This window comes from Somniosus microcephalus, chromosome 11 (assembly GCF_052327205.1).
Source record: "Somniosus microcephalus isolate GS21.2 chromosome 11, FLI_Smic_1.0, whole genome shotgun sequence".
Classification (NCBI taxonomy): Eukaryota; Metazoa; Chordata; class Chondrichthyes; order Squaliformes; family Somniosidae; genus Somniosus; species Somniosus microcephalus.
In genome coordinates this window covers 217692492-217718645 of record NC_140997.1, presented here as the reverse complement: position 1 = coordinate 217718645, position 26154 = coordinate 217692492, and the positions used below count along the sequence as shown (strand labels likewise).

At 46.5% G+C, this 26154-nt stretch overlaps 1 protein-coding gene across 3 annotated transcripts in view; it reads right to left on the bottom strand.

Annotated features, from left to right (window-relative positions):
• slc26a6.2 (solute carrier family 26 member 6, tandem duplicate 2) overlaps nucleotides 1-26154 on the bottom strand; it is a 208508-nt gene that overhangs the window by 3422 nt on the left and 178932 nt on the right. For all 3 annotated transcript variants that reach the window (XM_086001956.1, XM_086001954.1, XM_086001955.1), the window contains exons 14-20: nucleotides 18825-18894; nucleotides 15999-16091; nucleotides 14115-14231; nucleotides 10160-10402; nucleotides 8286-8340; nucleotides 7054-7193; nucleotides 5076-5135 (exon numbers count right to left, since the gene is read on the bottom strand). In XM_086001956.1, the coding sequence (XP_085858082.1) occupies nucleotides 5076-5135; nucleotides 7054-7193; nucleotides 8286-8340; nucleotides 10160-10402; nucleotides 14115-14231; nucleotides 15999-16091; nucleotides 18825-18894 (778 nt within the window). The remainder of the gene's footprint in view (nucleotides 1-5075; nucleotides 5136-7053; nucleotides 7194-8285; nucleotides 8341-10159; nucleotides 10403-14114; nucleotides 14232-15998; nucleotides 16092-18824; nucleotides 18895-26154) is intronic.

Below are 26154 nucleotides of genomic sequence, written 5' to 3'. Positions count from 1 at the left end.
TAGAGATCAGGAGCTCACTCTACACTCTTCCCAATTGACCAGACATCACCGTTAGTGATGTTTTCATAACATGTTCTGTTGGAGAGATTGCTTAAGTGAGTGAAACCACTTTGCACCGGCACAATAATTGCAGTGGAAATACAATCTCAGTGGGGTATGTTTTCAACCTCACTACATGGACAGTGATCCGGCAGAGTGGACCACCTGTCTATTATAGAAGTGCTGGATTTTTATTCCATTCACGCCAATGGACTTAAAATCGGACGGGTCCTCCAATCTGCTTCACCAGATTACCATCCATGCAGTGAAGATGAAAATTTACTCCAGTATCTTTGGGGCAAGATCCCGTCATGGGTGAATGGGACTTGTAGGAAAGGGTACAGCCAGCAGTGCTTTGAATGAGCTGAAGCTTACGGAGGGAGGGGGATGGGAGTTTGGCCAGGGGAGCATTGGAATAGTCAGGAGCTGGCAAAGGCAGAGGATGAGGGGATTCAGCAGCTTTTATTCCGCTCCAAGTGCTTTTCAAGATGGCTACGGACCCGAACCTTTCATACGAGCATCAATTTTGATATCAAGATCAGGCGATTGCTGGACTAATCAATGTTATTATCAAAGCTACCAGTAGATGACAGTGTTGCACGCACCAAACAGTACAAGAACCTTATTGAGGGAACATGATCTCGCAAATCATCGAGTATGTTCATTCTTTCCCGAAAGCGAATAGATTTATTGCCAAACACGGAAGAGATTAAAATGTGTCACAGAGTGGGAAGCAATGTTCCCTTTAAGCTGCGTGGCTGCGCAGCGTGCTGGAGCTCCCGCTCAACCGGCTCACCGGCTTTTAAATGGAAAAAACGCGCATGCGCGGAATTTTGAACGAGCTGCGCAGCCCATTAAAGGGGCCGCACAGCCAAACCCACCCCCCCGCCAAAAAAAAAATCAGAGGGAACATTGGTGGGAAGGTAAGCAGAACGCCACTCGCAGGATCTGTTGGATTTGTAAGGAGTGCCCCATGACTCTCCCTTCCCTCCGGAGAAGATCCCAAAATGGCTCCACTGTTGAGGCTGGGAGCTCACTGGTGTATCCGTGATGAAGGAGCTTCGCCTAAATCCTTCACCTCTCTTTTCAGATGCCGACAGCCTGCTGTGTATTGCTTAGGTTTTCTGATTTTAGTTCAGATTTCCAACATGTAGAATTTTTTTTCTTTTTATCTCCATGGGCATGGGGTGTGGGGGGCGGTGACGGGGTTTATGTGGTGCAGCGATGTACTTAGAGTTGCCAACTCTGGTTGGGTGTATTCCTGGAGATTTCATCACATGACCTCCCAACTCCAACCACCCCGCCCCCACACACCTGCCATTGGTCCATCCTACAGGCGTCACTGCCTTCCCATAGCCAATTAGAAAGTGAACTGCCTTATTGTTACCCAATTGGATTAATCTTGACTGTTAGTGAACCATCCTTTTCCCCTCATCTCCAATATTTTTATAACTAATAAATGAAAGTGTTCAAAGGAAATGAAACACCCCCCCCCCCCCCGCCACCTACAATTTTGTTTAGCGTTCCTATGGTTTTTCTCCTGGGAGTTGCTCACAGCAGTGTTCTGGAGATTAATCTTCAATTCCTGGAGATTACAGGGCAATCCTGGTGGGTTGGTAAGCCTAGATGTATTTCTCAGTATCCCAGCAACTCGAGCCTGCTCTCTCTACCTCCGATCCTTCAGGCAACATGCTTTGACCAACACCCTCCTCTTCCCAAACCCCCGCACATCCTTGCACTGTACCATTGCTTGCCTCCCTTTAACCCCTGCTCACTGTGCATTCCCCCTCCCGCTTTGTGAAGCAGCCGCGATGTTTCTCCACTAACCCTTAGGCAGTGTATCTCTACGTTAAAGGTGGGCTATATAAGTGTCATATTTGTGCTGTATCTTTGGCATGAGACCAACAGACCGCTCCTAAGCCTGGTGATGACTACACGTTTCCGTGACAAGTAACCAAGAACCCTGCACACTGCAGCCCATTCACTGCATTTCAACTAAACCTGAAGCTGGCCCACACACTGTTCTTCTCGGTTAAAGATGTTGCATTGCCATTGTTTTCTGCTTTGCATCCTGAATATTCCTGTTTGCAAACAGGCAATTTGGATGATCAAAGATGCTAGCGGAAGTGCACTGGGCTTTCTTTACTGGCCTGTTGGTCCATTTTGGACTAAGTATCTCGCTCCAAGCACTGGCATCTGCTGGACTACGTCATCGTCCGAGCGAGGGACCGCAAGGACGTCCGCAACACTCACACCATGACAGGAGCTGACGACTGCTGGACAGACCACCGCCTAATCCACTCTGTCATCTCCATCAACGTAGCCCCAAAACAGCGGCGACAACAGAAGCAATGTCTCAGGAAAGTCAACGCTGGAGCAGTCAAAGACCCTGCTAAGAAAGCCCTATTCAGCCTGCACCTCACAACCAACCTGGCGACTCCCAGTGATTCAGAGACACAGAGTGTCCACAGCGCCTGGTCTGCACTCAAGGCCTCCATAATCAGCACCTGTGAAGAGACGCTCGGTCACTCGACCAGGAAACACCAAGACTGGTTCGACGAGAATGACCAGGCGATCCAGGAGCCAATAAGCCGCAAGCGCAAGGCATTCCTGATCTGGAAACAGCAACACAACTCGAGAGCAAGAAAGCAGCTCTACAGACGCCTGAAGGCCGAGGTCCAACAAAAAACTCGCGACCTAAAGAACAGATGGTGGGTGGAGAAAGCGCAGGAGATCCAGCAGCTAGCCGACAACCACGACGTACGTGGATTCTTTAGCGCAGTCAAGACCACCAAGGGCCCAAGCACCCAAGGTCATACCCCACTGCGGGCCAAGAATGGAGAGGTACTCATCAAGGACAGAAAGGCAGTCAGTGCCCGCTGGAAGGAGCACTTAGAAGATCTCCTTAACCGAGCCTCTGTCTTCGACGCGAGTGTCCTCAATCCCATCCCGCAGCATGTTACCCGCCACCACCTCAGCACAACCCCAGTCCGGCATGAGGTTGAAAAGGCCATCTGACAATTGAAGAACAACAAGGCCTCAGGAGCCGATGGAATCCCTGCCGAGGTGCTAAAGCATGGCAGAGAAGCACTATTGGCGCGAATACATTAACTTGTTTCTCTTATTTGGAAGGAGGAGAGCGTGCCAGGGGATCTCAGAGATGCTGTAATCGTGACCATCTTCAAGAAAGGTGACAAGTCCGATTGCGGTAATTACAGAGGAGTTTCCCTGCTGTCTGCCACAGGGAAAGTCATTGCAAGAATCCTCCTCAATCGCCTTCTCCCAGTGGCTGAAGAGCTCCTCCCAGAGTCGCAATGCTGATTCCGCCCACTAAGGGGCACAATGGACATGATCTTCACTGAGCGCCAATTACAAGAGAAATGCAGGGAACAGCACTGTACATGGCCTTCTTTGACCTCACAAAGGCCTTCAACACTGTCAACTGTGAGGGATTATGGAGTGACCTCCTCAAATTCAGCTGCCCTCAAAAGTTTCTCACCATCCTCCGCCTGCTTCACGACGACATGCAAGCCATGATCCTGACCAACAGATCCACCACAGACCCAATTCACATATGGATCGGGATTAAGCAAGGCTGTGTTATCGCACCAATGCTCTTCTCGATCTTCCTTGCTGCAATGCTCAAGCTCACCCTCAGTAATCTCCCCGGTGGAGTGGAGCTAATCTACAGAACAAATGGGAAACTGTTCAACCTCCGTCGCCTCCAGTCCAGATCCAAGGTCGTCCCATCCTTTGTCATCGAATTACAGTATGCAGACGACGCTTGCGTCTGTGCACACTCTGAGGTCGAACTCCAAACCATCATCAACACCTTCACCGAAGCATACGGGAGCATGGGCCTTACACTAAACATCCGTAAGACAAAGGTCCTCTACCAACCTGCCCCCGCCCGCTCCCCGATTATCAAAATCCATGACGAGGCCTTGGACAATGTGGACCACTTTCCATACCTTGGGAGCCTACTGTCAACAAGGGCAGACATCGATGACCAAGTCCAACACCGCCTTCAGTGTGCCAGTGCAGCCTTCGGTCGCCTGAGGAAGAGAGTGTTTGAAGACCAGGACCTCAAACCCGGCACTAAGCTCATGGTCTACAGAGCAGTAGTGATACCCGCCCTCCTGTATGCCTCAGAGACATGGACCATGTATAGCAGGCACCTTAAAGCACTGGAGAGGTACCACCAATGCTGCCTCCACAAGATCCTGCAAATCCATTGGCAGGGTAGGTGCACCAACGTCTGTGTTCTCGCTCAGGCCAACATCCCCAGCATCGAAGCTTTGACCATGCTCGATCAGCTCCGATGGATGGGCCACATCGTCCGCATGCCCGATACGAGACTCCCAAAGCAAGCGCGCTACTCGGAGCTCCAGGTGGGCAGAGGAAACACTTCAAGGACACTCTCAAAGACTCCTTGAAAAAGTGCAACATCCCCATCGACACCTGGGAATCCCTGGCCCAGGACCGTACAAAGTGGAGGAGAAGCATCCGGGAAGGCGCCGAACACCTCGAGTCTCTTCGCCGGGAGCAAGCGGAAGCCAAGCGCAGGCAGCGCAAGGAGTGCACGTCAACCCAAGCACCCCACCCACCCACCCCTTCTACCACCGTCTGCCCCACCTGTGTCAGAGACTGTAGGCCCCGCATTGGACTCATCAGTCACCTGAGAACTAATTTTTAGTGTGGAAGCAAGTCATCCTCGGTTCCGAGGGACTGCCTAAGAAGAAGTACCTTGGCCCGATATCAGGAGATTCTGCACCCTGTGGCCTATCATTTTCCAACTGTCACAGGCAGGGAGTTTGAAGCTTTCTGATACTCATTCACAGTGCACACGCACACCAGGAGCACTGATGTGTTAAATCTGGGTCGTTATATTGAAACAGGAGGTTTTTTTTAGTATCCATGACGAACCTCTACAAAATCTGGTGATGCAGAAGAATTTGCACTGTGTTTTCCATAGATAATTCAGATTAATTGGCATTAAGCAACATGTAAAACATTATGTAAAGCATGTTTCTTACACTTTCACGGTTGGGCTCTTGCTCTCGGCCCTGTGAAGGGGGAAGTGCACCGATTCCATTCTGTGAATAAGGGATCAGAATGTTACAGCACAATCTTGGGAGTTGGGAACACTGTAAGCCCTTCCCATTTTACAGGCAATTTAACATGTTTTCGAAAACATTTTCCTTCCTTCCTCAAGCTATCTGCAACACTCATCACCCTGGCCAAGGGAGCAGCCAGGAAACCTGCTCCCAGGTGTCTGCCAGACCCATGGCTAACCAACTGCCAGGGAGTACATGACAGTGAAGAAGCAGAAAAAGAGAAAGAACAAAGACAAAGAAAAGGAAAGACTTGCATTCGTACAATGACTTAGCATGTCCTCAGGTCATCCCATAGTGCTTCACAACCAATGAATTGCTTTTGAAATGCAGTCATTGTATTGTCTTGTCGGCAAACACAACCATCAATTTCAAAATAGCAAGTTGCCCCAAACAGCAGAAATGACCAGTTAATTTATTTTTGGTGGTATTGGTTGAGGGATGAATGGTGGCCTGACCACTGAAAAGCTCCATGCTCTTCTTTGCTCAAGGGATTGAATGGCCTACTCCTGTTCCTATGGTTAGTGCTGTGGGATCTTTAACATCCACTTGAACCATTGGAACAGGCAGACAGAGCCTCACTTTAACGCTACATCCAAAAGACGGTAACTCGAACAGTGCAGCACCTTCAGTAGTGTACTGAAGTGTCAGCCTAGATTATCTACTGAAGTGGGACTTGAATCCAAAACCCTCTGCTACCAACTGAGCCAAACCAAGTTGACAAAGTGATCATGGGCGACCCTCCCTTAAATTGTCATTTCCTGTGGACACTGTCTGGCCTTGGCTCAGCACCTCCCTCACGATGGTATGATAGAGATCAGGAGCTCACTCTACACTCTTCCCAATTGACCAGACATCACCGTTAGTGATGTTTTCATAACATGTTCTGTTGGAGAGATTGCTTAAATGAGTGAAACCACTTTGCACCGGCGCAATAATTGCAGTGGAAATACAATCTCAGTGGGGTATGTTTTCAACCTCACTACATGGACAGTGATCCGGCAGAGTGGACCACCTGTCCATTATAGAAGTGCCGGATTTTTATTCCATTCACCTCAATGGACTTGAAATCGGACGGGTCCTCCAATCTGCTTCACCAGATTACCATCCATGCAGTGAAGATGAAAATTTACTCCAGCAGCTTTGGGGCAAGATCCCGTCACGGCGGTGGTGTGTGGGGGGCATCGCGTTAGTAGTTGTCTATTTGAAAGCACTTTTCCACTCTTCTATTCTAAACCAATGGAGGCATGTGGGAATAGGGTTGAAAATGCAGGGTCATAATCTGTTCCATGTGAATTCTCTGCCCAATTCCTTGCTCCGTGGGCAAACAGTAAGGATGGGGAGGGTATAAATAATCACATTAAGTAATCAGTGGTATCGCACCACTAAGTTATCTCAAACACTTCCTAAGTTACCCTATCATTTACATAGCATCCACTTGACTGATGTTAACCCCATTGCACACTAAACACTGGTGACTGGATTGCTCTTCTCCGAACCTACATTCTACATTGTTTATCCATGTTCATTGTTGCCCCATCCCCCCGAATGGCATTTCAATGGTGCCAGCAGTTCATGGACCATTATTCCATGCAACATTACATCATCTCTGCCCGTACATAGTCTGGTAACCCAGAATGTATTCCTAACTAAAACCTCATCCCATTCTTTTTGAAGGAGCTAATCCACACCACAACACTAGCTGGGAATCTGTCCAGTACTCATTGGGGAGGTGGGAAAAATAGGTTTCCTCTAATCGCAAGAGCTGCCTGAGGCTTGTTTATTTTACATAAGGATGTCCAGCAAAGACTTGTTTAAATCCAGGTAAAAATCCAGGGCCCCTTATGAGTAAAAATGTAAAATGACATAGCGATAAGAAATACAAATGAAGGCAACAGACCATGTAGAGTTCCTGATCAGTAGACGGATTGTTTTTCATCACGCAGTACATAACAGCGTCGTGCACAGTGGCAAAAAGCTGTGATTTGTTGATGTTTTTCCCAAAGAATTCTCCTTTTTCAAACTGCTCAATAATAGCCCCTGAAAGAAGCAACATTCAGTTAAGATCATGACCCTGAATTTCCTCGTGTGTTCGTCCGGCTCCTGCTGGAACTCTGGCGGGACTCTGTCCTGGAAACAGGCAAGGAGCTGGACTCTGGGACTCAGCAGTCGGCCTTGTAAGGGATGGAATTTCCGCCTGCCACTTACAAGGCCAATGATGCCAAGGGGGCGTTCTCGGAGGTGGTGGTGGGGGGGGCAGGGGCTCCGTACATTGGGAGCTTCTGCTTCTCTGGCCGAGAAGGGCCCTGATGTAGTACTGTAGGCTAGTCCCCCCAACCTCCCCAGAAGTCATAACAGGGATGTGGCCTGGACCCTCGAAGAAAAGAGAAACTAAAATAAATTCTGGATCGGCTCCCTACACATGACTGTGGAGAGACTCGGGGGAGGAGTCGGGGCACTCCCACCGACATGGCATAGATGTGGAGCCGTAGTGCAACCAGCCTGTGTTAATTAGGTGCCCTCTAACAGACTGCGCAAAACCTGGTGGCGGGTGGATGCTCCGCGGAGGCCATTGATGGGCGAGATCACCAGGATTTTAGCCCATGGGCCAATATATAGGTAAACTTCTACAAACCATAATAATTGTGGCCCCCTCTACTGCTGCCTGGCTGAGATCAACAAATTCAGCACTGATTGAACCCGGGACATCCCTGGACTCTTTGGAGGCCATTTTAACTTAGACCTTCCGTCGGGAAACTGACGGGGTCGAGTGCAATGCCGGTTTTACTCCCCGCTCGATTTTACTCTCCATTTAAGTCAATGGAATAATATTGGACGGGGTGCAAAACCGGCTTTGCACCGACCTCGTCAGTTTCCCGATGGGCGGGTTAGGTTAGAATTACCCCCTTGGCCTTGTTTCCACATTCCGTATCGCAATTACCAGCTAAGCCAGCAAGTCTTCTCCCGCCGTTACAAAGGAACTTTGAGATAGAATGGAAGGCGATCTATCAGTAGGGTCTGTCATTACGTTTATCTGGACACTTCTAGGCAGTAAGTCACACAGCAACAGGGCTGCAATATCATGTTAGCAATCAAGCACATCCCATTTGAAATGGTCCATCTTATACTTACAGTGACATCCTGCCAGGTACACGTCAACCTCAACATCCTTATAATCGCGGAAAATCTGAAATTTAAAAGCACTGAGTTAAATTGCTTTGTCTACTTCGAAGGGGAAAAGATATTTGCATTAAGTAGAAACTGTCCTTTAAACAAAAGGTGGGGTCTCAGCTTTTTCAAGAATTTCTGCCTCGCAAGTTGAAAACCCTTGCTCCCCAAACTTTCTGACACCTGATAACCATCTTGAGGAAAAAAACCAGACATGTATTACACACCCCACTTAAAAACACAGCAGTCCGAAGTCAAGCACACTCACCAATGTATTTTACTTAAGAATTTTTTTTTGTGAGGGCTCTTTTTAAAAGCTATTTTCATACCCTTTCTTGGTTTCACCCTGCTGTGCTCATTTCCTCTATTGCGAGCCTCATGTTGTCTCCCATACCAGTACAGGTGAGATTGGTAACTCGGTCTCTAAGCAATCGTGACATGATTTGAACCCATGTCCTGCCACCCTAGCACTTTGTTGTTCCAAGGAGCTGTACCGCCCTACCCGAGAAACATTTTATTTTACGAAGTTGGTCTTCCTCAAAATCCAAGAAAAAATAAAAATTGATCACGTGAAAGCCGATTCTACATCTTGACTTGGTCCAACTTTAATTTTTCTTGAAGATGGGGGAATTTATTTATTCGATTTTAACCTGTTCTAAAGATCAGAAGTTGGAGCAATACCAGAAACCCGCTTGTGCTGTGGTTCCTCTGATTATTGTTCTTAGATTATTATTCTTGGATGTTGGAGAGAAACCCAGATGTGAAAGGCCAGGGCTTGCGCCCACCACTTCATGCAGTTCACCAGGGAACCACAAGATGGTCCATCAAGTGATCTGAAAAAGACATGGAATGAATGCGGAGGAGTGTAGGTCAAGACTGTGATTTGAACCTGGATCAACAGCATGAGAGTCTAACGTTTCCCTGTGTAGGATCTACCAGCCTACCTGTGAAAAAGCACCTGGTGACCTCGTGCCTGACTTGCGGCCAAGACAGGCAGTGTGCCAGGCAGCCTATCACTCCACAGCGCAGCTTATCAGAGTGCCACATCTTTGATGGGGCTGCCTTTCAACATGATTAAACTGACGGGAAGTGGATGGTACTGTGGATTAGACGGTTGGCTCTTTCACCTTAGGGACTTGGGTTTAAATCTAGCCCAGACTGATGAGATGGATATTTCCTGGATGTTCTGACGAAGGGTCATCGACCTGAAACGTTAACTCTGTTTCTCTCTCCACAGATGCTGCCTGACCTGCTGAGTATTTCCAGCATTTTCTGTTTTTGTTTCCGATTTCTAGCATCTGCAGTGTTTTGCTTTTTGTGTTGTTGTGGATGCTTCCTCTGTCTGGCAGCTGTAAGGACTGAGCTTGTGCCATCTTAATCCGATTCCCAATGGGTTCAGTTTCCGAGCACTATATCTGGCCTTAATGTCAGTAGTGCCAAAAGTGGTTGGTGCAGCAAATGAAGTGTCACAGTGGTGCAGCAGGGTGTGCTGTTATAAGATGGGGTTAAAGCACATCATTGAGGCAAAATAAAGGCAGTTATTGTGTAGGGCTAGGTTCTCTACGGGCAGAAAATCCAGTCTATATTCATCTTGCTACACTTGACATGAGTGCTCAATGAAGAGATTGGGTGACAAAAGTGGAAGCACATATCATTACAAAAGCAAAAAAAACGTTAACTCTGTTTCTCTCTCCGCAGGTGCTGCCTAACCTGCTGAGTATTTCCAGCATTTTCTGATTTTTAGAGCACATATCATTCCTTGTTCCAACATCTTATTTTGAGGAGCACCAAAAATAACAATAAAAATCAAAGTAGAATGGAGTCAAGGCTTGTCTTACGTTTCTCAAAATCTTGATGCAGACGCTATCCACAAAGTTGACAGGAGTAAAGTCAAGTATAAGGGAATGAACAGCTGGTTTTGGAAGCCCAAGAGCCTCTAGACTCTGTTCCTCAGGATTCTTGCTGACTTTAGGTGGTGGGTCAAGGCTCAAATCCATTTCGACGCTGATAGGGTTGTCATTACCAACATTCTCGGTAATGATGACTGAGCCAACTGTTCCTGATTCAAACTCTGGCGATTTCTAGAGAGATAAATGTTTTTGTATTAAAAAGAATTGTTATAACATGCAACGTCTTAAAGTACATTGAATAGTTGCAACAACATAAGGAGATAGGAAGGAATAAAGGGGCTTCAGCATATCCACCTCAACCATTTCATTGGGTCCATATACAGGAAAACCGCAGACCTTTTCTGCCAAGTGATGAGCACATATGCCTTCAATCGTTCAAAACTTTAAAAAAAAATTATCTGGCTTAATTCAATAGAATTATCAAAGTATTATTATTGTCAACAGGTCACTTCATTGTATTCCCTATTGTACTGAAAATATTAGATGAGCTAGCAGTTACTTTTAGAACATTGCTACATATAACATTTGAAAGCAGGCAGTTTTGTTATGCGGAGCATCAGTATGTCAACACTGTAAGAGAGCAGTAGGATGTGGATTTGCACTTGTGATTCTTCCATGTATGGTCACCAGAATCAGAGCAGGATCAATCTAGGCAAAACTTGAATAGAAGAGAGCTACTGTTATGATTTGGGCAAATCTTCAACACTTTTTTTTAACTTGCACCCAATGCAAAGGTCCGCTTTTCCATAGGCAAGCCATCATTGAAACGTGTCCTTATGCATGGATTAACTGGAATAGCATGCCACAGGAAAGCACCACAGTGACAAACCATATGAGTCAAGCTGAAAACTATGAATCAAGTTCATTAAATAATATTAAACAGAAGTGAGATCAAGCACAGTGGATTTAGCTAGATTATAATACTTACCTTAAGTTCGAATATTTACGTCAAAACAATAAAAGTCCCAAGTCTGCAGTAGAAAGAATGAGGGGAGACAATACTTGCTAAATGGTGCAATATTAAAGGGGATGCAAGAACAGAGAGACCTGGGGTTGCTTGGGCTCAAATCTTTGAAGGTGGCAGGACAGGTTAACAAAGCAGTTAATAAAGTATATGGGGTCCTGGGCTTTATAAACAGAGGCACAGTGTTATGCTAAACCTATATAAAACACTAGTTCGGCCCCAGCTGGATTCTGTCCAATTCTGGGAACCATACTTTAGGAAGGATTTGAAGACTTTGGAGAGGGTACAGAAGAGATTTACAAAAAATATATATTTTTAAATTATTCGTTCCTGGGATGTGGGCATCGCTGGCAAGGCCAGCATTTATTGCCCATCTCTAATTGCCCTTGAGAAGGTGGTAGTGAGCCGCCTTCTTGAACCGCTGCAGTCCTTCTGGTGAAGGTACTCCCACAGTGCTGTCAGGGAGGGCGTTCCAGGATTTTGACCCAGCGACAATGAAGGAACGGCCGATATATTTCCAAGTCAGGATGGTGTGCGACTTGGAGGGGAACTGACAGGTGATGGTGTTCCCATGCGCCTGCTGCCCTTGTCCTTCTAGGTGGTAGAGGTCGTGGGTTTGGGAGGTGCTGCCGAAGAAGCCTTGGTTCCAGGGATGAGGGATTACAGTTACGTGGATAGACTGGAGAAGCTGGGGTTGTTCTCATTAGAGCAGAGAAGGCTAAGAAGAGATTGATTGAGGTGTTTCAAATCATGAAGGGTTTAGGCAGAGTAAATGAAGAGAAACTGTTTCCAACGGCTGAAGGGTCGATAACCAGAGGGCACAGATTTAAGGTGATCAGCAAAAGAGCCAGAGGCGACATAAGGAAAGACATTTTTACGCAACAAGCTGTTAGGATTTGGAATGCACTGCCTGATAAGATGGTGGATACAGATTCAATAGTAGCCTGTAATGATCAATAACATGTCATTCTATAGTGGACACTAGGTGGAGCTGTAGAGCTGTATATAGCTGTATGTATAAGACTACACTACCCAGCTGTATGTGTTTAAGACTACATTACCCATGAGGCACTAGGCTACCCACAAGGCAACAGTCAAGATGGCAGCCTGCACACAGGAGCACACATGCTGCATCTCTACAGATACTGTACCTAGAGAACGTGTACTGAATAAATGACTAGCTAGAAGCTAGCTGTGTTCATAATAAGAATGTCTAGTTATTAATGAACGGATTTGGAATGCACTGCCTGATAAGATGGTGGATACAGATTCAATAGTAGCCTTCAAAAGGGAATAGGATAAATATTTAAGGGAGAAAAAATTGCAGGGATATGGGGAAAGAGTGGGGGAGTGGGACTAACTGGATTGCTCTTCGAAAGAGCCTGCGCAGACTTGATGGGTCGAATGGCCTCCTTCCGCGCTGTACTATTCTATGATTCTAATACCCATAACTTGGATCACATGGCTGTGAGGAACAGCCTTTATGTGGAAAAAGACAACTCAGAGAATCTTTCATTATCTTTTCCCCATCTAACAGTAGAGCAAACCGAGAACTAAATAATATGGACCACAAATGTTCCCTTTTGATGCCAATCCAATACAAAAGGAAGATAAAAATGTACCTTCACAATTAATCAAAACCATCAATGAAAATTATATTTCAGAATCATGACAAGCAATTCAATGCCTTCAGGACAAAGTAAAACTACGAGAGGTTTGCTTGCAAGACCTCCTAAAGGAATAATTGCAAAATCTATAGTCTGTAAGTGTAGGAAGGTAACAATCTGGGGATTAATATTAATTATTTCTATTACCTGGGTGGACTTTGTTTCGACCAATACTTGTTAAGCAATTCCCATAAACAGGATGAATCATTTCCTTTAGGGAAGCTGCACACTGCTTTGTGTATTCCCCACCTTCCCTCTATAAAGGAACACAGCCAGCCCTCCTAGAAACCAGACATAGCAGGTACTTTTTAAATTGCTGCAATAATGCCATGCTATAAATATTAATTCTAAAAATAACATCTAGAGATTCTTACAATTGGAAACAAGTTTTGCCCTCAAGTTTGTCACAGGTACATCCCCATAGGATGAGAAAGAGGCAATGACCTTGGGATAAGGTCGTAGCTTTCCTCGATCACTAGGGGGAAAGAGTGGGACTACAGGAAACTCTTTGGTAACCGGCACCGACGGGACCAGCGTATTGCCGGTTGATTAAAAATTCCGGATGATGGAGAGGGTTATCTACCGAAGTTATTTTTAACAAACAAAAATTAAAAAAATCAAGAAATGTGCAGTATACAGTAATTGGCGGATCAGAAGAGACTACCGGCAGCGCGGGAGAGTGAGACTCCTGTTATTGAGGTGTTCGGATTTCTGACAGCGCCAAGAAGCTGAGTAGTGGCAGTTTGGAGAACTACCCCCACTGACTAACTCGGCCACCGTGGGAGACTCGGACTCGGCAACATTTCCGGTTATTGATGTGTTGTTTTCGGAGTATGAATTTTGCCGGTTAATAGAGAATTCCGGATATTTAGGTGCCGTTTAAAAGAGAGTTTCCTGTAATTGGATAGCCTCTTTCAAAGAGCTGCCACAGGCACGATGGGCCGCATGGCCTCCTTCTGTGCTGTAAGATTCAATGAGGATTCTAGCAGCTGCTTAGAGAACAGCACTGGAAGAGTTCTCAACCAGGGAATACTGTATGTGGTGTCCTATTTTGGGTGGAGGCAGTCACAAAGCATTCCCGGGCCTGGCTACCTGTGAAGAACATGACAGTGAAAACAGATATGTTTCTCACGAGTTTTAAGAACAAAGGCCTGGAAAGAAGATAATAAAACAGCATTTAAAAAATTCAGGAAGCAGCTCCAAGGAAGTCAGATAACCATTTGTTTGTCCCAGCTGAGCGGAACATTTCTACCTTTAGCGCTTTCTTGGCTTTTTTCTTGTCCCGCTTCTCCTGTTTTTTCAGCTTCTGTTTGAGTTTCGTGATTCTTTTCTTCTTTTTCGAAATTAAGCGAGTGACATTAATTCCAGTCTACAGGCAAAACACAGTAAAGAGGATTATTAAGCCACTGGGTGTTGACAGAAATGACGAATTGTTAAAGCTAGCAAGTGTGATATTTTCAGAGAAAATTGTTAATATGGTGCGCATGTCTTGTTTTTTTTTTAGATTTGATCTCAGGATGTAGGCGACACTGTTAAGGCTGCATTTATTACCCTGAGAATGTGGGCTTTCTGCTTGAACCATGTGGAGATCGTGCGCCCACAATGGTGTTAGGTAGGGAATTCCATGACATTGATGAAGGGACGACAATGCATGTCCAAGTCAGGACGGTGTGCAACTTGAAGGAGAATTTGGAAAGGGGATGATGTTCCCATTGTTGTCCTAATTGTTACTCATGATCCTCATTCATGCTCAGGAGGAACATGGATAAGTGCTTTGGAATCATAGAAATGTACGTCACAGAAGGAGGCCATTCATCCCATCGTGTCTGCGCTGGTCGAAAAAGAGCTATCCAGCCTAATCCCATCTTCCAGCTCTTGGTCCGTAGCCTTGCAGGTTACGGCACTTCAAGAGCATATCCAAGTACTATTTAAATGTGACGAGGGTTTCTGCCTCCACCACCCTTTCAGGCAGTGCGTTCCAGACCCCCTATGTGATTTTAAACACCTGAGATCAGCTCCCAATGCAGCCATGATCTTAAATCAAGGCTTAATACATACAGAATGCATGGGAGTCGCCACAAGTGGCTCAAATAAAACATTAACCAAGAATGGCCAATGTGCAATCTTTATTAAATTTTATCTGGACGAAAGGAAAAAGCAGATTATAACACTGTACACTGGAAAAGCCAAGCTGGTTGGAATCAGATTCTGATGCTCAAAATTTATCCGTTCCAAACTGTATTCCATGTACTGCTTCAGAAATGAGGAGACTGGGGTTTAGAAGTTTCACAGCATATTTGAGTGCTGTCCACAGATTGGTAAAGTACTGAGCAAAGGCAGAGTGGTTCCCACAGGGGGGAAGGATTATCTAATATGGAATTAACCTGCGTCACTCTTGTGCTTTTTACTGCGGTTTTCTCAAGGCCAGCATTATGAGTATGTGCCAATATTGGTGTGACTTTGTACTCGTAATTAATTCCCTGACTGCTTCCTTTTGACCTGGAGCTGTTTGTATGATTGACAGTGAACAAGACAACTGATGAATGCACATCACACATTTTGAAGCTCTGCAGTCTTTTGTAGGTTGTTACTAACTGAACTAAATAACAAACAGCACAGAGAGGAGAATAGATTAACTAATTTTCTCAGTAAGGGGATGGTGTGTATTCTATGGGGCGAAAATTCCTTCTAATCTCAAGTCTTGCCTGCACCATGTAAATTTTATTCCAATTTATATCCTCCAGTTCTGCACTCACAGTCTAAATTAAATAACTTGCATGCATCTACATTATCCATTCTTCTCAGCATTTAAAACCTGCATCACATCTCATCCCATCCCTCCAATAAAAACAGGTTCAGTTCTGCAAGTCTCCCTTCAGAACATAAAACCTGAACAATCATTCTTGCACACTTATCTGAAAGCACTCCAATGAACCAGTGCCATTTCGAAGGTTGGGTGGGTTCAGGTTGACGCACTTCTGTTTTAGCTGAGTGTTTGGAGAGAGAAGTCTGTCTGGAGACCGCACCACAGTGGAAACAGAGATTTGTCCTTGCTTTGCTGATAGATAGTAAGAAGTTTCCCTTCTCCTCATGATTAAATATTAATAACAGTGGAGCTTTGAATCCATTTTCTTACCATCTGCTTTAGCGCGTCTTCATACAACTCAGCGTTGGCAAAGTACATGGTTGTAGATGACTGGAAGATTTTGATTCCTGGAATTTCTCTGACCTAAAGAGAAAGCCAAATCAGATTACCGACATTTGGGGCAGTCATTTTAACTGGGAGTGGGTTTCGGGTGTGCCTGGTGACCGTCGAATCCATCCGAAGTCATCAGTTTGAAGCCAGAGCTGTTTCAACTCTTGGGCTTCATTTGCAGCACGCTGCCAGCTGCCTGTCCGAATTGGGCAGGTCAAAATCGTAGGGCTCGGAGGCCACCCGCCGGCAGTAAGATACGCCATGGAGCAAGGCAAATGGAGTGTTGGCCTTTATTTCAAAGGGGTTGGAGTATAAAAGCAGGGAAGTCCTGCTGCAACTGTACAGATGTAAGAAGTCACACAACACCAGGTTATAGTCCAACAGCTTTATTTGAAATCACAAGCTTTCGGAGCGCTGCTCCTTCGTCAGGTGAAGTCACCTCACCTGACGAAGGAGCAGCGCTCCGAAAGCTTGTGATTTCAAATAAAACTGTTGGACTATAACCTGGTATTGTGTGACTTCTTACATTTGTCCACCCCAGTCCAACACCGGCATCTCCACATCATGGCAACTGTACAGGGTATTGGTGAGACCCCACCTTGAGTACTGCGTACAGTTTTGGTCTCCTTATTTAAGGAAGGATATACTTGCATTGGAGGCAGTTCAGAGACGATTCACTAGGTTAATTCCAGAGATGAGGGGGTTTGACTTATGAGGAAAGGTTGAGCAGGTTGGGCCTATACGCATTGGAATTTAGAAGAATGAGAGGCGATCTTATTGAAACATATAAGATACTGAGGGGGCTCGACAAGGTAGATGCAGAGAGGATGTTTCCCCTCGTGGGGAAATCTAGAACGCGGGGGCACAGTTTTAGAATAAAGGGTCGCCCTTTTAGAACTGAGATGAGGAGGAATTTCTTCTCTCAGAGGGTCGTAAATCTGTGGAATTCTCTGCCCCAGAGAGCCGTGGAGGCTGGGTCATTAAATACATTTAAGGTGGAGAGAGACAGATTTTTGCAAGATAGGGCAGTGAAGGGTTATGGGGAGCGGGCGGGGAAGTGGCTTTGAGCCCAAGATCAGCCATGATCTTATTGAATGGCGGAGCAGGCTTGAGGGGCCAAGTGGCCTATTCCTGCTCCTATTTCTTATGTTCTTATGTTCTAAGATAAGAACATAAGAAATAGGAGCAGGAGCTCCCCATAACCCATCACTCCCTTATTGTTCAAAAATCTGTCTATCTCCACCTTGAATATATTTAATGACCCAGCCTCCACAGCTCTCTGGGGCAGAGAATTCCACAGATTTACGGCCCTCTGAGAGAAGAAATTCCTCCTCATCTCAGTTTTAAATGGGCGACCCCTTATTCTGAAACTATGCCCCCTAGTTCTAGATTCCCCCATGATCGGGGCCATTATGAGGATGGGAAGTTGGTGGGGGGAAGCTCAGGACAGCATAGGCCTCGACTTTCCTTGTGGGGTCAGGAGGAGCATCCTTGCTGAGGAAATTTTTTGACTTACTTTAGAGGGCCTCCTGAACTTCCCTGCCAGCTTTTATTGAGCAGGGTGCCTGCAGTGGGCGGCCCACTCAGTAGGCCATTAAAATGCCATTGTGATCCTAATGTTATCATAGGACCCCGATTTGCATGTATTAATGAGGCTCCTGCCTGATTCAGGCGGCCGCCATGGCTGCCTAAAAGGGCCCACTTAAGATGGCGGCAGTTGGTAATTGATTGAGAACAGGGTGGTAAGTCTTTGCACAGCTATTTTAACCCCCAGTTCCCACCAGGTGGGGTGGGTTAAAATCTCCCCCATGGTTTTTAGACAGGGGCATATGACCAATTTTTTCAAGTAGATTAGGCCTCATAAGTTACAATGTTCAGATCCATCTCATTGTATTTTTCCTCTTTTGCAAAATATACCTTTCGCCAGTGTTACCTCAGAACCAGCTTCAAAGAAGCATGCAGGAGCAGCTGTCGTTATTGCCTCCTGGAGTGAGATTGTGAAATTGCCTTTGCCATGAACTGCGTTAATATTGTTAGAATCATAGGATCATACAGCACAGAAGGAGGCCATTCGGCCTGTGCCGGCTCTTTGAAAGAGCTATCCAATTAGTCCCACTCCCCAGCTCTTTGCCCATTGTCCTGCAAAATTCCTCCTTTACAAGTCTTTATCCAATTCCCTTTTGAAAGTTACTATTAAATCTGCTTCCACCACCTTTTCAGGCAGCGCGTTCCAGATCAAAGCAACTCGCTGCGTAAAAAAAAAATCTCCTCATCTCCCCCCTGGATTTTTTTTACCAATTATCTTACATCTGTGTCCTTTGGTTACTGACCCGCCCACCAGTGGAATCAGTTCCTTCTAATCTACTCTATCAAAACCCCTCATAATTTTGAACACCTCTATCAAATCTCCCCTTAACCTTCTCTGCTCTAAGGTGGTGCTTCTTGCAGGACCATCCTGTATGTTCGTGAGACCTAACATTTTTTCTGTACGTCTATGCTCGAATTGACTCTACAGATGAAAGGAGTTGTTCTAGCTGACAGTCCCACTCAACTCCCCAGCCCTGAAGACTCATTTATTTAGCAACAAACATTTTTTAACGTGTTACAGTCATTGTATTTGGGACATTTCCACACATTCCTCACTCCCCTTGCCTGCCATGGGCATTTCCACAAATTCTTGGGTCACCCTGCTCACCTATGCTTTTATTATACTTCCCTTAAACCCACATTCAAATTGTCATTGCAAATAACTGATCTTCACGCTACCTCATCAAACTGCTTGATGTCTCTGTAGATATCGGTGTTCGGGACCTGTCCCATAATAGAATATTTGGGCCTGGAAAAAAAACAGGAAGCTCAAATATGAGAGAAATTGAATACAAATTTGAAAAATGTTAAAATAACCAAAATGAATAGCTAAGCTATTCCTTCTGCTTTAGTTGACTGAATTTGATCCGGTGACTGTCAGATCTCTTACTGCTGGAAGTATCAGTGGAATCCAAGTGGCATTTGTTGTCTGAAATTGTGATAGTACACTCTGGGCGCAGGACTCAAAGCACAACTATTGCCATATTTACTGGAATTGCTGTCATAAACTGCTGTCATAAAAGGACTTGAAGCAACAATGCTACATGAGTTGTCCAGGTCTATTGAAATTACAAATAATGCTAATAGTTATAGGGAGAGCAGAGGCAGCGGACCTGAGAGGGAGCGAGAGTGGAGCCTGAGGATATAAAGAGCGCGGCAGAGCGAGGACCGAGAGCTGAGGAAGCGGACCTGAGAGGGAGCGAGAGTGGAGCCTGAGGATATAAAGAGCGCGGCAGAGCGAGGAACGAGAGCTGAGGCAGCGGACCTGAGAGGGAGCGAGAGTGGAGCCTGAGGATATAAAGAGCGCAGCAGAGTGAGGACCAAGAGCGGAGGCAGTGGACCCGACAAAAAAAACAAGGAGTGATGTCACAGGAAAGCAGGGAGGTGATTGGTTAGTCAGTATTTCTCTCTTTATCTTGGGCATCGGTTTAAATTAAGAGCCGGGATTAAAAACGAAGGCCTAGAAATTCAGTATAGCCACGTTTGGGGCGCTACAGCCGGGTGTTCGCTAAATTTTGCGCCCGGCGCAACTTAGCGCCACCTTCGCCGATATTCAGTTGCATCGCCCCAAGAGGTTGCTGCTGTGCTAAAGCAGGCGATGCACGACTATCATTAGGCGCTAAGCCGGCGATCTGGGGCGCTAACACTGAGGGCGGGCGCAGCGCAGGTGCGCCGAGTTTCTGAATGAAGGCAGACACGCTGGCACCGGTCAGCTCTTAAAGGGGGAGGGTCAACTTGTTTGGCTGCCATGCCCTGCACACTGCAGCCCTGAAGCAAGGCCTGACCATTGCTGGTTCATCAGTTCTACGCCCTGGACCATGGGGAAGCCCACTATTCTTCCAAATCCCATTGCACGCTCTTGCTGCTTGTCCAGGGTCATGGGGAAGGAGATGTACTGACGTCTCCTTCTGAAAAGGGCATTGGTCACCTGGCGGATGCAGCAATGTACCACGAACTGGGAGATGTTGGCAATGTCCCCAGTAGTGGATTGGAAGGAGCCGGTGGCATAGAAGTTGAGAGCCACCATCACCTTCACTGCCACCGACAGAGAAGTCCTGCTCCTCAGCTGTGGCTGCAGATCTCTGCGAAGCAGGTGGCAGATCTCAGTGACCACCTCCCTTCTGAATCGCAGCCTCCAAACACACTGCTCCTCAGACATGTTCAGATATGAGAACTGCTGGCGGTATACCCTGGGTGGGTAAGGCCTCCTGTGCCGACGCCTGTTGGCCCTTCTCCGTCTGGCCATGACTGGCACTCTCTCACGGCGTCTCTGATCCCTTTGAATGCAATGCAGAAAGCCAACGTTTCCACCCATTGCAGCCCCCATTATATGTGGCGACTCAAGGCTATGGCACTGAAAGTTAAATCCAAGTCCAAAGCTCTGGCCTGAAGCCAGAAGTACCTGTGCGAGCACTGAGTCAAAGCAGAAAGCTCTCTGCCTTTGTCTCTCTCCAAATATCCGTCTCTCACACAGAAGAATTGGCACAAAATGGCTGCCACTTATAATGCAGGAGGAGTCCCCTTTAAATAGCGCCCCCCGCGCTCCGCAGCGACTGGGAACCGTTCCCCTCTACCAGTCGCTGGGGGCGCCAGGCACAAAGAAGGCCGGCGCCACTGAATTTCCGGTTCGGGGTGCACAAAGGGCGTTGCACCATGAAATTACGTCAGGATCTGCGCGCGCAGCTGAGCGCGCGCAAAGGTTTTGCGCCACCGCTAAATCTTAACTGAATTTCGCGAGAGGCGCAGATCGCGCCGCGCCCGGGCGCTAGCCGCTTAGCGCCCCACTTCTCCTCCTCCTAAGGCACTAGCGGCTGGCGCAAACAACTGAATTTCTAGGCCCAAACGTTCAAAAAGAGGGAGCTGATTGGTGAGTATCTGGTAAGTGTTTTTACTTGGCTTTCTAAAAGTTTTTAAGTTTATTCCAGCTAGGTTAGCAAATAGTCTGTTAATTAGAGGTATGGCAGGGCAGCTCACACCCGTGGAATGCACATCCTGTGCCATGTGGGAAGTCCTGGACACCTCCCGTGGTCTGGACGACCACATGTGCAGGAAGTGTCGTCAGCTACAGCAGCTCGAGCACCGGATTACGGAGCTTGAGCAACGGCTGCAGTCACTGCTGTGCATCTGCGAGGCTGAGAGCTACGTGGATAGCACGTTTTGGGAGGTGGACACCCTGCAGCTTAAGTGTGTGCAGGCAGGAGGGAACGGGTGACCGTCAGACAGAAGAGGATGACCAGGTAGGTAGTGCAGGAGTCCCCTGAGCCCATCTTGCTCACCAACCAGTATTCGGTGCTGAGTACTGGTGAGGGCGATGATTCCTCTGGGGAGTGCAGCCAGAACCAAGTCCACAGCACCATGGAAGGCTCAGCTGCACAGGCAGGGGGGAAGAGGAGAGGGAGAGTAATAGTGATAGGGGATTCAATAGTTAGCGGAGCAGACAGGCGTTTCTGCAGCCGCAGACGTGACTCCAGGATGGTATGCTGCCTCCCTGGTTCCAGGGTCAAGGATGTCACTGAACGGCTGCAGGACATTCTGAGGGAGGAGGGTGAACAGCCAGAGGTCGTGATCCATATCGGTACCAACGACATAGGTAGGAAGAGGGATGAGGTCCTGCAGGCAGTGTTTAGGGAGCTAGGAAAGAGGTTAAAAAGCAGGATCTCAAAGGTAGTAATACTACCAGTACTACATGCTAGTGAGTACAGAAATAGGAAGGTAGAGCAGATGAATGCGTGGCTGCAGAGATGGTGTAGGAGGGAGGGCTTTAGATTCTTGAGGAATTGGAACCGTTTCTGGGGGAGGTGGGACCTCTACAAGCCAGACGGGTTGCACCTCAATGGGAATGGGACCAATATCCTCGCGGGAGGGTTTGCTAGTGCTGTTGGGGAGGGTTTAAACTAGCTTGGCAGGGGGATGGGAACCTAAGCATAGAGTCAATAGAGAGGGAAGATAAACTGGAATTGGAAAACAAAAACATAGAAAGTAAATTGGAAAGACAGAGGAATCAAGGGCTAGATAGTAGTCAACAACGAGGTTTGTCTGTACTAAATGGTGTATACTTCATTGCAAGGAGTAGAGCGAACAAGGCAGGTGAGCTGAGGGCACAGGTAGATACTTGGACTATGATATTATAGCTATTACAGAGACGTGGCTGGAAGAGGGGCAGGTATGACAGCTCAACATTCCTGGTTACAGGATTTTCAGACGGGATAGAGAGGGAGGTAAAAAGGGAGGGGGGGCGCAGTATTGATTAAAGAAACTATTACAGCTGTGAGGAGGGATGATATGTTGGAGGGATCATCAAACGAGGCCATATGGGTCGAACTGAAAAACAAAAAAGGGGCGATCACACTGCTGGGAGTGTACTACAGACCCCCAAACAGTGAGAAACATAGAAACATAGAAGATAGGAGCAGGAGTAGGCCATTCAGCCACTCGAGCCTGCTCTGCCATTCATTGCGATCATGGCTGATCATCCAAATTCAGTACCCTGTCCCTGCTTTCTCCCCATATCCCTTGATCCCCTTAGCCTTCAGAAATATATCTATAGAGAGGGAGATAGAAGAACAAATATGTAGACACATTTCTGAGAAGTGCAAAACCTATAGGGCAGTAATAGTAAGGGATTTCAACTACCCCAATATTAACTGGGATAAAATTAATGTGAAGGATATAGAGGGTGCGGAATTCCTAAAATGCATCCAGGAGAACATTTTTAGCCAGTATGTAGCAAGCCCAACAAAGGAGGGGGCGGTTCTGGACTTAGTTTTAGGGAATGAAGCTGGGCAGGTAGAAGGCGTATCAGTGGGCGAGCACTTTGGTGCTAGCGACCATAATTCTGTTAGATTTAAGGTAGTTATGGAAAAGGACAAGGATAGACCAGGAATAAAAATTCTAAATTGGGGAAAAGCAAGTTTTGCTAAGCTCAGAGGGGATTTAGCCATAGTGGACTGGAAACAGCTACTTGAAGGTAAACCAGTGTCAGAGCAGTGGGAGGCATTCAAGGAGGAGATCCGGAGGGTTCAGACCAAATATGTGCCCTTATAGAAAAAAGGTGGGACTAACAAATCTAGAGCCCCCTGGAAGTCTAGGGACATACAGGATAGGATAAAGAAAAAAAGAGAGATGTATGACAGATACCGAGGGCTAAATACTCCAGAATCTTTAGAGGAGTGCAGAAAGTGCTGGGGTGCAATTAAAAAGGATATTAGGAAAGCAAAGAGAGAGCATGAAAAATTCTTGGCAAGTAAAATAAAGGAAATCCCAAAGATGTTTTATAAATATATTAAGAGTAAGAGGATAACTAAAGAAAGGGTAGGGCCTATTGGAGATCATGAGGGTAATCTGTGTGTGGAGGCGGGAGACGTCGGTAGGGTTCTTAATGAATACTTTGCGTCTGTTTTCACAAAGGAGAGGCGAAGCAGACACTGCTATCGGGGGGAGGAGTGTGAAATATTAGATGAAATAAACATAGTGAGAGAGGAAGTATTAAGTTGTTTAGCAGCTTTAAAAGTGGATAATTCCCCAGCCCCGGATGAAATGTATCCCAGGCTGTTAAGCGAAGCAAAAGAGGAAATAGCAGAGGCCCTGACCATCATTTTTCAATCTTCTCTGGCTTCAGGTGTGGTGCTGGAGGACTGGAGGACTGCTAATGTGGTACCCTTGTTTAAAAAGAGAGAAAAGGATAGACCGAGTAATTACAGGCCAGTCAGCCTAACCTCGGTGGTGGGAAAATTATTGGAAAGTATTCTGAAGGACAGGATACATCTTCATTTAGGAAGAAAAGGATTAATCAAGGATAGTCAGCACGGATTTATTCAGGGAAGGTCGTGTCTGACAAACTTGATTGAATTTTTTGAGGAGGTAACAAGGAGAGTAGATGAGGGTAGTGCGTTTGATGTTGTGTATATGGACTTTAGCAAAGCTTTTGATAAGGTTCCACATGGCAGACTGCTCACGAAGTTAAAAGCCCATGGGATCCAGGGCAAAGTATCAAGTTGGATTCAAAACTGGCTCGGAGACAGGAAGCAGAGGGTAATGGTTGATGGGTGTTTTTGTGACTGGAAGGCTGTTTCCAGTGGGGTTCCGCAGGGCTCAGTACTAGGTCCGTTGCTTTTTGTGGTATATATCAATGATCTAGACTTGAATATAGGGGATATGATTAAGAAGTTTGCAGATGATACTAAAATCGGCTGTGTGGTTGATAATGAAGAAGGAAGCTGTAGACTGCAGGAAGATATCAATAAATTGGTCAGGTGGGCAGAACAGTGGCAAATGGAATTCAATCTGGAGAAGTGTGAGGTAATGCATTTGGGGAGAGCTAACAAGGAAAGGGAATACACGTTAAATGGTAGGACACTGAGTAGTGTAGAGGAACAAAGGGACCTTGGAGTGCATGTCCACAGATCCCTGAAGGTAGCAGGCCAGGTAGATAAGGTGGTTAAGAAGGCATACGGAATTCTTGCCTTTATTAGCCATGGCATAGAATACAAGAGCAGGGGGGGTTATGTTTCAACGATATAAAACATTAGTTAGTCCTCAGCTAGAGTACTGCGTGCAGTTCTGGTCACCACATTACAGGAAAGATGTGATTGCACTAGAGAGGGTACAGAGGAGATTTACAAAGATGTTGCCGGGAGTAGAGAATCTTTGCTATGAGGAAAGACTGGATAGGCTGGGTCTGTTTTCCTTGGATCAGAGGCGGCTGAGGGGAGACCTTATTGAGGTGTATAAAATTATGAGGGGCATCGATAAAGTGGATAGAAAGGACCTATTCCCTTAGCAGAGGGGTCAAAAACCAGGGGGCACAGATTTAAAGTAATTGGGGGAAGGTTTAGAGGGGATTTCAGGGGAAATTTCTTCACCCAGTGGGTTGTGGGGGTCTGGAACTCACTGTCTGAAAGGGTGGTAGAGGCAGGAACCCTAACCACATTTAAAAAGTACTTGGATGTGCACTTGGGATGCTGTAACCTGCAGGGCTACGGACCAAGAGCTGGGAAGTGGGATTAGGCTGGATAGCTCTTTGTTGGCCGGCGCGGACACGATGGGCCGAAATGGCCTCCTTCTGTGCTGTAACTTTCTATGATTCTATGATTCTATGAAGTACTAATGCTGTCCAAGTTGGTCTTGCAATATTAGATACAATTTTATTTATTACGCTGCTGACATAATCTGCTGATGGAATCACAGCCTTGGCTCAATAGTGGCTCTCTCACCTCTGAGGCAGAAGGCTGTGGGTTCAAAACCACTTCGGATGCTTGAGCACACCATTTAGGCTGACACTTCAGTGCAGTACTGTGGGAGTGCTGCACTGTCAGAGGTGCCATACTTTGGGGCAAGCCTTTGGGCAGCATTGCTACTTCTGAGTCAGAAGCTGCAGGGTTCAAACCCCACTCCAGACAGTCGCGGTGAGTGAGGACCGGAGCTCCGGCTCCCAATTTTGGGTTGACATCTACTGGGATACTTGCATCATATGGGTTGTGGGAGCCCATAAAAACATCCCGCCGTGTAGGACTAATCACCCCTATCGGCTGGTATAACAACCATTACAATCATGAAAGGAATGTTCACTTCGCGGCCTGTCAGACTGTTAGTCAACCTGTGAATCCTACCACTACTTCAAGCTAATCTCCAAGGGAAAAATTGAAGATTTGCATTAATATAGGCCCTTTCACAACCACCAGATGTCACAAACCACTTTACAGTCAATGAAGTACTTTTTGGAGTGTAGTCACTGTTGTAATGTGGGAAACGCAGCAGCCAAATTTATGCACAAACAGCAATGTGACAATGACCAGATAATCTGTTTCAGTGATGTTGATTGAGGGATAAATATTGGCCAGGACATCGGGGACAACTCCTCTGCTCTTCTTCGAAGTAGTGCCATGGCATCTTTTACGTCCACCAGAGAGCGCAGACAGGGCCTCGGTTTAACGTCTCATCCGAAAGACGGCACCTCCGACAGTGCAGCACTTCCTCAGTACTGCACTGGAGTGCCAGCCTAGATGTTTGT